Source organism: Meles meles, chromosome 1 (genome assembly GCF_922984935.1).
Source record: "Meles meles chromosome 1, mMelMel3.1 paternal haplotype, whole genome shotgun sequence".
NCBI lineage: Eukaryota > Metazoa > Chordata > Mammalia > Carnivora > Mustelidae > Meles > Meles meles.
In genome coordinates, this window is record NC_060066.1 from 179674804 (window position 1) to 179688766 (window position 13963).

General features: G+C 38.8%; 1 protein-coding gene across 8 annotated transcripts in view; it reads left to right on the plus strand.

Moving 5' to 3' along the window:
- The window catches only part of STIL (STIL centriolar assembly protein), a 77856-nt gene that overhangs the window by 39428 nt on the left and 24465 nt on the right, over window positions 1-13963 (plus strand). For all 8 annotated transcript variants that reach the window (XM_045981400.1, XM_045981417.1, XM_045981447.1 and 5 more), the window contains one exon: window positions 3059-3287. In XM_045981400.1, the coding sequence (XP_045837356.1) occupies window positions 3059-3287 (229 nt within the window). The remainder of the gene's footprint in view (window positions 1-3058; window positions 3288-13963) is intronic.

Genomic DNA, 13963 nt, shown 5'->3' on the forward strand with positions numbered 1-13963 from the left:
AGGGAAGGTTTGTTTTATCTATGCAGTGGTATTGATTCTGGGCCTTGAAGGATGTGTAGGGTTTTAGGAGATGGAATTGAGAGATGGCAAAACAGGGTGGGTAGGGAAAACAGGAGGGGCACAGTGAGAAAACACAGAGCTCTGAATTGTCTATTTTAGGACTACAAAGGAGAGCTTTTATTATATCTTTCAAAAAGGAATGTCTCCTTTATTTGGTAAGCAACATTAAAGTTCTTTAAAAAATCAATTAATAATGTAATGGCCTATATTTGTTCACTTGTTTGATCACCACCAGACCATGAGATCTTCAAGAACATCCCTAAGATCTAGCAAGACGCCTAGTACATAGGGTGATGGTGGTAAGAATGAAGAGAAAGAGTTATGTAGGGTGTTGATAAGATTTGGTTAACTAATTGGATGTGGCAGTTGGAATAGGTAGGATTCTGAAGTTACTTGTTTAGATCCTGGAACAGAAAAAAGGACATTAGTGAAAAAAATCAGTGAAATCCAGATGAAGTCTGGAGATTTAGTTAGTTGTAATGCACCAATATTGGTTTCTTGATTTTGAAAAATGCGATGGTAATGTAAGATATTAATGTCAGGTGAAACTGGTGAGGAGTATATAGGACCTCTTTCTTATCTTCTCTATAAATCTAGAATTATTCTAACATTAAAAGTTTATTAAAAATGAAAATAAAAGTTACTCCAGGATTTTCAGCTTAGAGGACCTAGGGAAGGCAAGTTAGAGAAGAAGCAAAAGAGAGAGGAGGATTTCAGTCTAAATATCTATTGCATTTGAGCTGCTTTGGGAAATGAAGATGGTGAAACCCATACATTTGAGGAGTGGAGATAGGATGATGACCTAAGGCTTGTAGAAGTAACAGATGAAGATTTGAACCTGGAGAATAAATATTTGAGAGGGAGAAAAGGAAGGAAGGCAGATTTCTATATTCTTTTTTTTTTTTTTTAAGATTTTATTTATTTATTTGACAGAGATCACAAGTAGGCAGAGAAGCAGGCAGAGAGAGAGGAGGAAGCAGACTCCCTGCTGAGCGGAGAGCCTGATGTGGGGCTCAATCCCAGGACCCTGGGATCATGACCTGAGCTGAAGGCAGAGTCTTTAACCCACTGAGCCACCCAGGCGCCTCAGATTTCTATATTCTATCTCTGAACCCATATGTTAACTGCCCTTGTAGAGGGGAGCAAGGAAGGAGAGAAGGAAGAACCTCTTGTACATTTATAAGTCAGATATTACTGAGTATTAGTCAAGATTCTTTGGCTGCAAGTAATGTAAACCACTTTGAAATAATTTACGTAAGGAAGGGGAATTGACTGGAAGGATATGAAGTTGTTTCATGAGAACCAAGGCCAAGAGTGGGGCTGACTTCAGGAAAAAACTAGAACTAGAGGCTAGAATACCATTAGGGCTATCCAATTATATGGCTGTTTTACTCAGTTTTCTACTCGGTTTTTTTCTACTCAGTTTTGGAGCTTTGGGTTAGCTCACCCAAAGCTCCAAAGTGTATGTGTTACACAGTTTTAGCCATGTAAACAAACCAAGTTACTCTCCTTACGTCTTGTTTCAAATTGCAGAGAACCTGAAGGGTCTAGTTTGGATTAGGGTTTAATCCCTGGTTCAGTGGTGAGGGGGTTGAGAAGCATGTAATAGGAACATATCTGCTGGAGTCTCACCTCTGTTAATTGCAGGGGTGACAGTTTCCAGGGGAAGTTTGTGTATGTTGTAGAGGGGTCCAGACAAGGAGCTGTAGGTATTGTGAGCTAACCAAACATACATACCAAACATACCAAAAAAGTGCAGTTTCCTCCTATAAACTGTGCTTTTTTTATATTACAGTTGCTTCTCATCTGAATCTGTTCCTAGACTACAAGCTTTTAGGATCTTGAACATTGCCTTATTCCATGACTGTATGTCATTAGCTAACATGATGCCTAATCATAATGTGTGTTGAATAAAAGATAACTGAGTGAAGTCATTTACATGTTTAAGCTGATATTCCGAAATTATTTTGAAACCTCATAGATTCATATTCAGTTATTCAACTTGGATGACCTGAGGTAGTTATTACTTATATGCAGAAAAAAGCATTATTAATAATTGTTAGAACTAAATGGCTTTTAAAACATGTTTATTCTACAATGTTACTTAATCTCCTAAAGGTATGTATTGATAAATATTCCAGAAGAGAAGCCCCATTTACATAACTTTGTCATATTTGTCCTTTCTTTTTCTTTTTTTTTTTAAGATTTTTAAAATTTATTGGAAAGAGAGCGAGCATATGTGCATGTGAGCTTTGGGGGTGGGGCGGAGGGAGGGGGAGAGAGAGTCTCAAGCAGGCTTCTCACTGAGTATGGTGCCAGTCATGGGGCTCCATCTCATGACCTGAGCCAAAACCAAGAGTTGGATGCTTAACCGACTGTGCCAACCGGAGCACCCAAACATTTGATTTTTAAGTAATTGATGATATTACATATGTCTGATACATCCCTGAATATTCTCATAAATATTGTATTTAAAGATAGAAATCAGAGAACCTAGGGACTCATTATTTTATATGTTTTCCCTTGTTTTTCAGAAGAGCAGTTTTCTCTACACACACATACACCCTAAATCGTGTTCAGAACCTTTATCTGTGAAACACATCATTTGAGAGCCACACCTCTTGAAGAGACAGGGCCCAGAATGTCCCCTGTACCATTCGTCCCAGGTTGTTTTTTGTTTTTTTGTTGCTTATTCTTTTTTAAGTAGGCTCTGTGCCCAATGTAGAGCACTATGTCCTTGAACTCCAGACCCTGATACCATGATCTGAGCTGAAACCAAGTCAGTTAGCCAGCTGAGCCACTGAGGCTCCACCTTGTACACCAGTCCTCTGGCTTTTCACCTTACCTCTTTATGGCATTTCTGAGAAGAGATAATCTGCAAACATTTCTAGGTAATTGTGTTAAAACAATACAGTTAGTCTTACTTAGAGGTTTGTCAGAGGATTATTTTTATAATAGGATATTTGTTTCAGTATGTGGTTAATCATTTAACTTCCAGGTGCCAGCTTGTTTTGGAATGCTGCAGGCAATGATCAAGAGCCTGAATCTCAGCTGAGGCAAGATGATACCAAGATTTCCAGTGAGGACATGAATTTTTCTGTTGATATTAATAATGAAGTCACAAGTCCACCAGGTAGCACGTCTTCATTGAAAGCAGTTGATATTCCTAGCTTTGAAGAAAGCAACATTGCTGTGGAAGAATTTAATCAACCACTTTCTGTATCCAAGTAAGGTGTCTTTGATTCAGCATTCATCCTCCTCTTTTTCTTTTTAAGTTCTAATATTCTTTTGGTGTTTTAACTCAGAAACTGTTTGCTTTTTAAACGGTATTTTCAATAGTGTCTTTCCTGATACAGTTCTTATGTAACTGACAGTTGTGGTCCTCCTAGAACTGTTCCCAGATGTCAGTCATGGGTTTGTTACAGTCTAGCTGAATCAGAACATCTGAAGAAAATTTCAGACATCCATATGCTTAGACCTCACTGTAGAGATTCTGAAACTAGGCCCTAGATGGAGATGGAGTCCTGAATTTTGTAAATTTTTAAAGATTCTCCATATTGCAATTATACATATGTAAGAATTTATTTCTGAGATTTAAAGTAACCTGGTGAGGAAAAAAATAGCTGGTGGAAGATGAAATGACTAGGGGTGTAATTGGAGTAAGACTGATTATAAGTAGGTAATTTTTTTTTTTAAAGATTTACTCATTTATTTTAGAGCAAGAGTGCATGTGAGCAGGGTGGGGTCGGGGGAAGCTTGGGGCAGAGAGAGAGGGAGAGAGAGAACCCCAAGTTGATTCCGTGCTGAGTGCAGAGTCCTACATATGGGGCTCGATTCCAGGATGCTGAGATCATGACCTGAGCCAAAATCAAGAGTCGGCTGCTCAACTGACTGAGCCACCCAGGTACCTAATTTAAAAATTAGGTAATTTTTAAAACTGTATATAATAGTTTGTTATACTGTTTTTGCCTGTGTTTGAAAATTTTCCTGAAGATTTTTTTTTATTAAACAAGGATTTCAAAGTAATTTAGATCTTCAAGAAATTCAAATATATTTGAGCTTCTAATAAAAGCTGCCTCAGAACTAGGCCCTAGAGATTGAGTAGTAGGTTAGGAAAAGCTGCTAACTTCATGGAATTTCCATGACTCGTTCCCATGACAAATAATAACCATATAAATAACAAATAATTTAATTTCATGTAATGACAGCTGCTCTGAAGAAAATAAACCAGGGTGATCAAGTGGAGTGTAACCCTTTGGTGGCACGGGAGCGAAGGATATATTAAGTAGGGGATGGTAAAGGAAGCCTTCCCTGAGCTGGTAACATTTGAGCAGTGACTAGAATGATGAGAAGGAGCCAGCTCTGAGAAAATCTGAAGAGTGTTCCTGGTAGGGACGCCTGGGTGGCTCAGTGGATTAGGCCTCTGCCTTCTGCTCAGGTCATGATCTCAGGGTCTTGGGATCGAGTCCCCCATCGGGCTCTCTGCTTGACAGGGAGCCTACTTCCTCCTCTCTGTCTCTCTGCCTGCCTCTCTGCCTACTTGTGATCTGTCAAATAAATAAAATCTTAAAAAAAAAAAATAGAAGAAATGGCATGTATAGATCCTGAATTGTGCAGGAGCGTGACAGTTCAGGAAACAATTAGGAAAGCCGTTGTGGCTAGAAACAGTGACAGAGAGGGAGGCGGGGGTGGGGGGAGGGAGGAGTAGGGGGGGAAGTGCGGGTTGGAGAGAGAGAAAGTGCTCAAGAGAGCATGCTTATAGGAAGTGGGGTCAGGGATATAGGCAGAAGCCAAATTATGTGGGAGCTTTGTAGGATGTAGAAAGGAGCTCTGAATTTATTCTATGCTCACTAAATCCAGGGAGGATTTTAGACAAAAGAGTTATATGTTCTGATTTTTCATTTTTTTAAACAGCTGTTCTGTGGCAAATGAATGGAAGGAGTTTAGAGTGGAAGTAGGGAAACTGGTTAGTATAGTAAAAGCCAACCCAAGTGAGATGAAGGAGCTTAGACTTGTGGACTATGCTAAAAGTGGAAGTGCTAAAAGGAATCAGGTGCAGAATAAATAGAATAAATTTGAAGATAGAGGAATGATGTAGTGTAAAACACCATAGGTAACAGTTAAAAGAGGTGAATTTGTTGGTGAGGTGGCATGGGGCAGACATGAGAAAATCTGAAGAGTGTTCCTGGTAGAAGAAATGGCATGTATAGACCCTGAGTTGTGCAGGAGCATGACAGTTTAGGAAAGTCATTGTGGCTAGAAACAGTGACAGATTTTTTTTTTTTTGCCTGATACTTTATAGGTGCATTTTACTTTTATTTATTTTTTTAATTTAAAGTTTAGGTAGTTAACATTCAATGCAATATTGATTTCTGGAGAAGAATTCAGTGATTCATCGCTTATATATAACACCCAGTGCTCATCACAGCAAGTGTCCTTCTTAATACGCATCACCCATCTAGCCCATCCTCCACCTACACACCTCCATCAACCCTCACTTTGTTCTCTGTTGTTAAGAGTCTCTTAGCGCTTGGGCACCTGTGTGGCTCAGTGGGTTAAAACCTCTGCCTTCAGCTCAGGTCATGATCCCAGGGTCCTGGGATCAAGCCCCGCATCGGGCTCTCTGCTCAGCAGGGAGCCTGCTTCCTCCTCTCTCTCTCTGCCTGCCTCTCCGCCTACTTGCGATCTCTGCCTGTCAAATAAATAAAATCTTTAAAAAAAAAAAAAGAGTCTCTTAGGGCTCATTTCCCTCTCTCCTTTTTTCTTTTCCTCCTTCTCATATATTCATCTGTTTTCTTTCTTTCTTTCTTTCTTTTTTAAGATTTTATTTATTTGACAGAGAGAGACACAGCGAGAGAGGGAACACAAGCAAGGGGAAGTGGGAGAGGGAGAAGCAGGCTTCCCGATGAGCAGGGAACCTGATGTGGGGCTCGATCCTAGGACCCTGGGATCATGACCCAAGCTGAAGGCAGCTGCTTAAAGACTGAGCCACCCAGGTGCCCCTCTTCTGTTTTCCTTCTTAAATCCCACATATGAGTAAAATCATATAGTATTTGTCTTTTTCTGGCTGACTTATTTCACTTACCATAATACACTCTAGATCCATCTGTGTCACTGCAAATGGCAAGATTTCATTCTTTTTGATGGCTGAATAATGTGTGTGTGTGTGTGTGTGTGTACACCACATCTTTATCCATTCATCAGTCAATCTCTATAATTTGGCTGTTGTTGATAATGCTACTGTAAATATTGGGGTGCATGTACCCCTTCAAATCTGTATTTTTTATCCTTTGGGTGAATACCTGGTAATGTTATTTCTTGATCATAGGGTAGTTCTATTTTTTTTTTTTAAGGATTTTATTTGTTTATTTGACAGACAGAGATCACAAGTAGGCAGAGGGTCAGGCAGAGTGAGAGGGGGAAGCAGGTTCCCTGCCAAACAGATAGCCCGATGCGGGGCTCGATCGCAGGACTCTGAGATCATGACCTGAGCCGAAGGCAGAAGCTTAACCCACTGAGCCACCCAGGCACCCCAGGGTAGTTCTATTTTTAACATTTTGAAGAACCTTCATACTGTTCTCCAGAGGGGTGGCACCAGTTTGCATTCCCACCAACAGTGCAAGAGGGTTCCCCTTTCTCCACATCCTTGCCAACACCTATTGTTTCTTGTGTTGTTAATTTTAGCCATTCTGACAGGTGTGAGGTGGTATCTCATCCTGGTTTTGATTTGCAGTTCCCTGATGATGGGTATTATTATTGAGCATCCTTTCATGTGTCTTTACCCATCTGGGTGTCTTTTTTGGAAACGTGTCTATTCATATCTTCTGTCCATTTCTTAACTTGGTTATTTTGTTTTTTGGATGTTGAGTTTGATAAATTCTTTGTAGATTTCGGTTGCTAACCTTTATCAGATAATGTCATCTGCAAATATCTTCTCCCATTCCATAGGCTGCCTTTTATTTTTGTTGATTGTTTCCTTCGCTGTGTAGAAGCCTTTTTATCTTGATGAAGTCTGAATGGTTCATTTTTGCTTTCGTTTCCTTGGCTGTGGTGATATGTCTAGGAAGAAGTTGCTATGGCCGAGGTCACAGAGGTTTCTGCCTGTGTTCTCCTCTAGGATTTTGATGGCTTTCCTGTCTCACATAATAGGTCTTTCATCCATCTTGAATTTCTTTTTGTGTCTGGTGTAAGAAAGTGGTCCAATTTCATTCTTCTGCATGTTGCCATCCAGTTTTCCCAACGCCATTTGTTGAAGAGACTGTCTTTTCCATATATGGATAGTCTTTCATGCTTTCTCAAAGATTAGTTGACTATATAGTTGTGGGTCCATTTCTGGGTTCTCTATTCTGTTCCATTGATATATGTGTCTGTTTTTGTGCCAGTACTATGCTGTCTTGATGACTGCAGCTAGCTTGAAATCCAAAATCATGATGCCTCCAGTTTTGTTTTTCTTTTTCAGAATTTCTTTGGCTATTCAGGATCTGTTGTGGTTTCATACAGATTTTAGGATTATTTGGTCTAGCTCTGGTAGACCAAATACTGGTGGTATTTTGACAGGGATCGCATTAAATGTGTAGATTGTTCTGAGTAGTATGGACATTTTAACAATGTTTGTTCTCCCAATCCATGAGCATGAAATGCTTTTTTATTTCTTTGTGCCTCTAATATTTGTCATTTTAAATTATTCTGATTACCATAGTGATTAAAACAATAAACATGTTCCTCCAGAAAACTAGAAACATTTATCCCCTTTGCTCAGTATAGTATATGTTTTAATCATATAATTCTCATAGTATGTACCACAGTGTATTAAAAAAGGTATGTAAATATGTCTCCCCCATTAAATTGGATTCCTATAGGACAGGGATCATATTCGTTTCTGTATCTTTAGAACTCGACCCAGTGTATGGGTCCCATGTTACCTATTTCATATGAGTTCAATGCAAGGAAGAGCAATTTAAGGTGAGCCCCAGGATAAGTCCACATTTTATTTGGAATAATTATAGGAACTGAGAAAAAGAGTGCCTGACTGGCTCGGTTGGAAGAACATGTTACTGTTGATCTTGGGGGTCGTGAATGAGCCCCACATTGAGTGTAGAGATTATTTAAATAAATTTTTAAAAACTTAAAAAATAGCAGAGAACAAAGAGGAACTAACTATGGTTATTCTTATTTATCCTTCTTGACTTCTGTAAACTGTAGACTTTTTTCTAGAATTGTGGGGGTTTCCCCCTGAAATAGTTTCTAAGTCAGAACTTAAACATCTCCAGTCCATTGTGGTTTTTAATTGAGAAATCTGAGTTAATTGGTAGAATGTAGTTGATTGCTTTTTGGGGGCACCTAGCTCTATTGATCCCCAACACGTAACTAGTTATAAATCTGATCTTCAGCATAATGTACTGATTTGGACTAAATACCATCTTCATTGTTGTCCATAGTGTTTTTAGTGCTTCTATAAGATTCTTCCCAAATATGTGATTTTAAAAAATTAATATATAATGTATTATTTGCCCAGGGATATAGGTCTGTGAATCATTAGGCTTACACATTTCACAGCACTCGCCATAGCACATACACTCCGCAGTGTCCATACCAAATATGTGATCTGACTCATGCTGTGCTTCCCACTGCTGGGTGTTCATACATGGCACCTAGCCACCTGGGTTCCCTGTCTCCCTTGCATAGTCTTCCTGAATCTTCTTTCTGATGTTAAAGCAGTCTGTGAGGGATAAATTTATTTGCCTCAAAGCATAATTGGTAACTGAAAGCTTTTTCCCAGTGAAGAACAGTGGTATGTGGTATTTATAGAGACTTGCATTTGAAAAAAATCCCATTTTTCTTTGGAAGTCATACTTTGGACCTACCTACTAATACTTGTCATATTAGAATCATCTTTTAAAATTTTGTTTTAGGGTGCCTGGCCAGCTTATTCAGTACAGCACGTGACTCTTGATCTTTCGTAAGTTGTAAGTTCAAGCCCCACATTGGGTGTAGAGATTACTTAAGAATAAGATCTTTGGGGCACCTGGGTGGCTCAGTGGGTTAAGCCTCTGCCTTCGGCTCAGGTCATGATCTCAGGGTCCTGCGATCAAGCCCCACATTGGGCTCTCTGCTCAGCAGGGAGCCTGCTTCCCCTTCTCTCTCTGCCTGCTGCTCTGCCTACTTGTGATCTCTGTCAAATAAATAAATAAAATCTTTAAAAAATAAAAAAAATTTAAAAAAGAAGATCTTTTAAAAAGATATAAATAAAATGAGATTTTGTTTTAACCTTGAATATTTTGAGGTTAAAATCTTTAATGTTTTAGTTCTTTTATTTTTCTTTTGTTTTTGCTTACTAGGTTAAACACAAAACAAATATTTTAAAATTCTTGAAAATGCAGTAGCTGAAGGATTATGATTAAAATGATGAGTTCTGGTGCCAGATTGCCTGGATTTGAATCACAGCACTGTGACCATAGGCAGGTTTCATAATTTATGGATGACTTGGTTTTCTCATGTATAAATGGAGACAATAAAAGCACCTATCTCAGGATTATTGTAAGGGTTAAATAAGTTAATATATGTAAAGCACTTAGTACCTAATTACTGTTACTTTTTAGCTAAAGATGAAGGAGTAAGGCAAACTCAGTAACTGACCCGCACTCCTTAAAAACAAAGTGCTTTGCAAATGTTTGGTTGATAAAAATCCTGCTCAGTACAAGTAATTTCCCAAAAAGCCATAAAATCTCTATTAAAACCTAGATTTCTGCTTCTCCATTTGAGAGTTTTGCTGTTTTCATTAAAGTGAAATTAGTTAACACGGTTGAAGATAAAGGTTCAGTTTGATGTTTGGGGAACAAGGGGAAAGCAACAAGAGATGAAGAAAACTAACAATAATTATGATTCACCCAGAACTAACAATAATTATGATTCACCCACTATGTGTATCTGGTACTATGCTAGGTATTTTGTATCTCCTTTAATTGTATCACATTTTTTTCAACCCAGGGAAGTGGATATCATTTTTCCCTCTTCGTGGATGAGGAAATTGAGGCCCCAAAAGATGACAAAATTTGGCCAAAACATGATGAGCACACAGATAACTGTATTATAAATGAGGATATATGTGACATAAGAGATAAAGGGAAGTACTAATGAGGGTTAAAGGAAGCAAGAGAACATATCCAGTTAGAATTTTAGAGGATGCAGACTTTAAAAAAAAATTTTTTTTTTTAAACTTTATTTATCAGAAAGTGGGAGAGAGGGCACAAGCAGGAGTGGCAGGCAGAAGGAGAGGCATACTCCCCTCTGAGAAGGGAACCCAGTGCAGGACTCAGTCCCAGGACCCTGGGATCATGACCCGAGCCAAAGGCAGATGCTCAACCCACTTGGGAGCCACCCAAGCGTTCCAGGAAGCAGACTTTTAAAATGACCCCTCAAGGGACACCTGGGTAGCTCAGTTGGTTGAGTGTCTGCCTTCAGCTCAGGTCATAATCTCCAGGTCCTGGCATCAAGCCCTGCTAGGGCTCCCTGCTCAGCAGGGAGTCTGATTCTGCCTCTCTCTCTCCTGCCCCCCTCCCCCCACTGCTTGTAATTGCTCTCTCTCTCTCTCTCAAATAAATAAATTTTTAAAAAATAAAAAAAATAGGGGCACCTGGGTGGCTCAGTGGGTTAAAGTCTCTGCCTTTGGCTCAGGTCATGATCCCAGGGTCCTGGGATTGAGCCCCACATTAGGCTCTCTGCTCCTCGAGGAGCCTGCTCCTCTCTTTCTGCCTGCCTCTCTGTCTACTTGTGATCTCTGTCTGTCAAATAAATAAATAAAATATTTAAAAAAGAATACTAAAAATAAAAATAGATAAAATAAAGTGACCCTTTGAGGGCAGATAGGATAGTTTGACAAGAGTGTGCCAGTTTAGATGCATTAGAGCAGTAATCCTCAAGTCTATGGCGTTTGAAAATACAGACAGATATCCAGGCCCTTCACACATTTGGCATCTCTGAAGGGTGAGGTCCAAACTTTACAAGTGATATTGCTGTGCTGCCAAGATTGAGAATTACTACACTGTGTACTGAAAATATATGGGCTGAATTCAGAAATTATTAGTAATCTAGTTTGTTCAGAATATAAAGTAAAACAGGAGACATTGTAAGAAATTGGCTGAAAAACCAAATTGGCTACCAAATTTTGGAGAGCTTCGGTTGGCAGAATAAGCAGTTGTGTTTGTTTTAACAAGTCATTTAAGGTTTTTGTTTGTTTTGTTGTTTCGGTAAACAATACATAACATAAAATTTATCATCTTAATGCTGTTTAAAGGTACAGTTTGGTAGTGTCATGTATATTGTTGTAAAACAGATCTTCAGTCATTTTTCATCTTGTAAGTCTGAAACTCTGTACCCTTTAAAGAGCTATTCCCCTATCTCCTCCCCTAGTAATCATCATTCTGTTTCTCTGACTACTTTAGATACTTCATGTAAGTAAATCATACAGTATCTGTCTTTTTATGAGTGCCTTATTTTACTTAGTGTAATGTCCTCAAGGTTCATCTATGTTGTAGCATGTGGCAGAATTTATTTACTTTCTAAAACTGAACAATATTCCATTGTATGTATATATCACATTTTGTTTAACCATTCATCCATCAATGAACATGCAGGTTACGTCTACCTGTGGGCTTTTGTGAATAATGCTACTGTGAGTATGGGGGTGCAGATATCTCTTTGAGACTCTGCAGTTGGTCCTCTTGGTTATATACCCAGAAGTGGGATTGCTGGATCACAAGTAGTTGTACTTTTAACTTTTTTGAGGAACCTCCATACTGTTTTTCAGAATAGAGTCAATCATTTTATAGTCCCACCAACAGTGCACAGGGTTTTGTTTGGCAACACTTATTATTTTCTGGGGTTTTTTACAGTAGCAGTTTTAATGGATGTGAGGCGATAGCTCATTGTTTTTGATTTGCATTTTTCTCATGATTACTGATGTTGAGCATTTGTTCATATACCTGTTGGCCATTTTATATTGTCTTTGGAAAGAAATGTCCTTTGCCCATTTTAATTAATTAGGTTATTCGGTATTTTATTGGTGAGTTGGAATTCTTTATATATTTTAGATATTAACCCCTTATCAAATGCATAATTTGCAAATATTTCTTGCACTTAAGGTTCTTAAATGATTACTTTCCCCCTGTGTATAAGATTTAATACTTGGGATGCCTGGGTGGTTCAGTTGGTTATAGTCTGCTTCAGCTCAGGTCATGATCTTGGGGTCCTAGGATCAGGTCTTGCATTGGGCTCACTTTCAGTGGGGAGCCTGCTTCTCCCTCTCGCTCTGCCTTTCCCCCTGCTTGTGCTCTGTCTCCCTCTGTCAAATAAATAAATAAAATCTTAAAAAAAAAGTTTTAATCTTGGTTATACCTGAAACTGATTAACATTGTAGGTCAATTATACTAGAAATATATATATACATATACATATATATATATATATATTTTTTTTTAAGATACAATTCTTGGTATTTAATTAAGTATACCAAATTTGGATACTAGAGGAAATTATACAATATAATTGCACTGAGTTTAGGATAAATTCACTGGGGTCCTTACTGGTTTAAGCACAGTTTCATTTTAAGGAAGGGATGAACTGGGTATCTTGGAGAGCTCCTTTCTGATTTTAAGAACAGTGTGTCTTTATGTCTGAGATATTAAATGGTGATTATAATAATCTCTATTTGTAAATTTTATTATTTGTTAAAATATTTGTGCATTAATATTTTTGTTGTTATTCCTTCTTCAGGATCCAGACCTTTTTTTTTTTTAAGATTTTATATATTTATTAGAGAGAGCACAGATGGGACAGAGGGAGAAGCAGGCTCCCCACTGAGCCCGGAATCTGATGTGGGGCTCAGTCCCAGGACCCTGGGATCACAACCTAAACTAAAGGCAGACACTTAACGGACTGAGCTATCTAGGCACTCCAACTCAAACTTCTTTTTTTTTTTTTTATTTGTTTATTTTCAGTGTAACAGTATTCATTGTTTTTGCACCACACCCAGCGCTCCATGCAATATGTGCCCTCTCTATTACCCACCACCTGCTTCCCCAACCTCCCACTCCCGCCCCTTCAAAACCCTCAGGTTGTTTTTCAGAGTCCGTAGTCTCTCATGGTTCATCTCCCCTTCCAATTTCTCTCAACTCCCTTCTCCTCTCCATTTCCCCAAGTCCTCCATGTTTTTTGTTATGCTCCACAAATAAGTGAAACCATATGATACTTGAATTGCTCTGCTTGACTTATTTCGCTCAGCATAATCTCTTCCAGTCCCGTCCATGTTGCTACAAAAGTTGGGTATTCATCCTTTCTGATGGAGGCATAATCCATCGTGTATATGGACCACATCTTCCTTATCCATTCGTCCGTTGAAGGGCATCTTGGTTCTTTCCACAGTTTGGCGACCGTGGCCATTGCTGCTATAAACATTGGGGTACAGATGGCTCTTCTTTTCACTACATCTGTATCTTTGGGGTAAATACCCAGCAGTGCAATTGCAGGGTCATAGGGAAGCTCCATTTTTAATTTCTTGAGGAATCTCCACACTGTTCTCCAAAGTGGCTGCACCAACTTGCATTCCCACCAACAGTGTAAGAGGGTTCCCCTTTCTCCACAACCTCTCCAACACACGTTGTTTCCTGTCTTGCTAATTTTGGCCATTCTAACTGGTGTCAGGTGGTATCTCAATGTGGTTTTAATTTGAATCTCCCTGATGGCTAGTGATGATGAGCATTTTTTCATGTGTCTGATAGCCATTTGTATGTCCTCATTGGAGAAGTGTCTGTTCATATCTTCTGCCCATTTTTTGATATGATTATCTGTTTTGTGTGTGTTGAGTTTGAGGAGTTCTTTATAAATCCTGGATATCAACCTTTTGTCT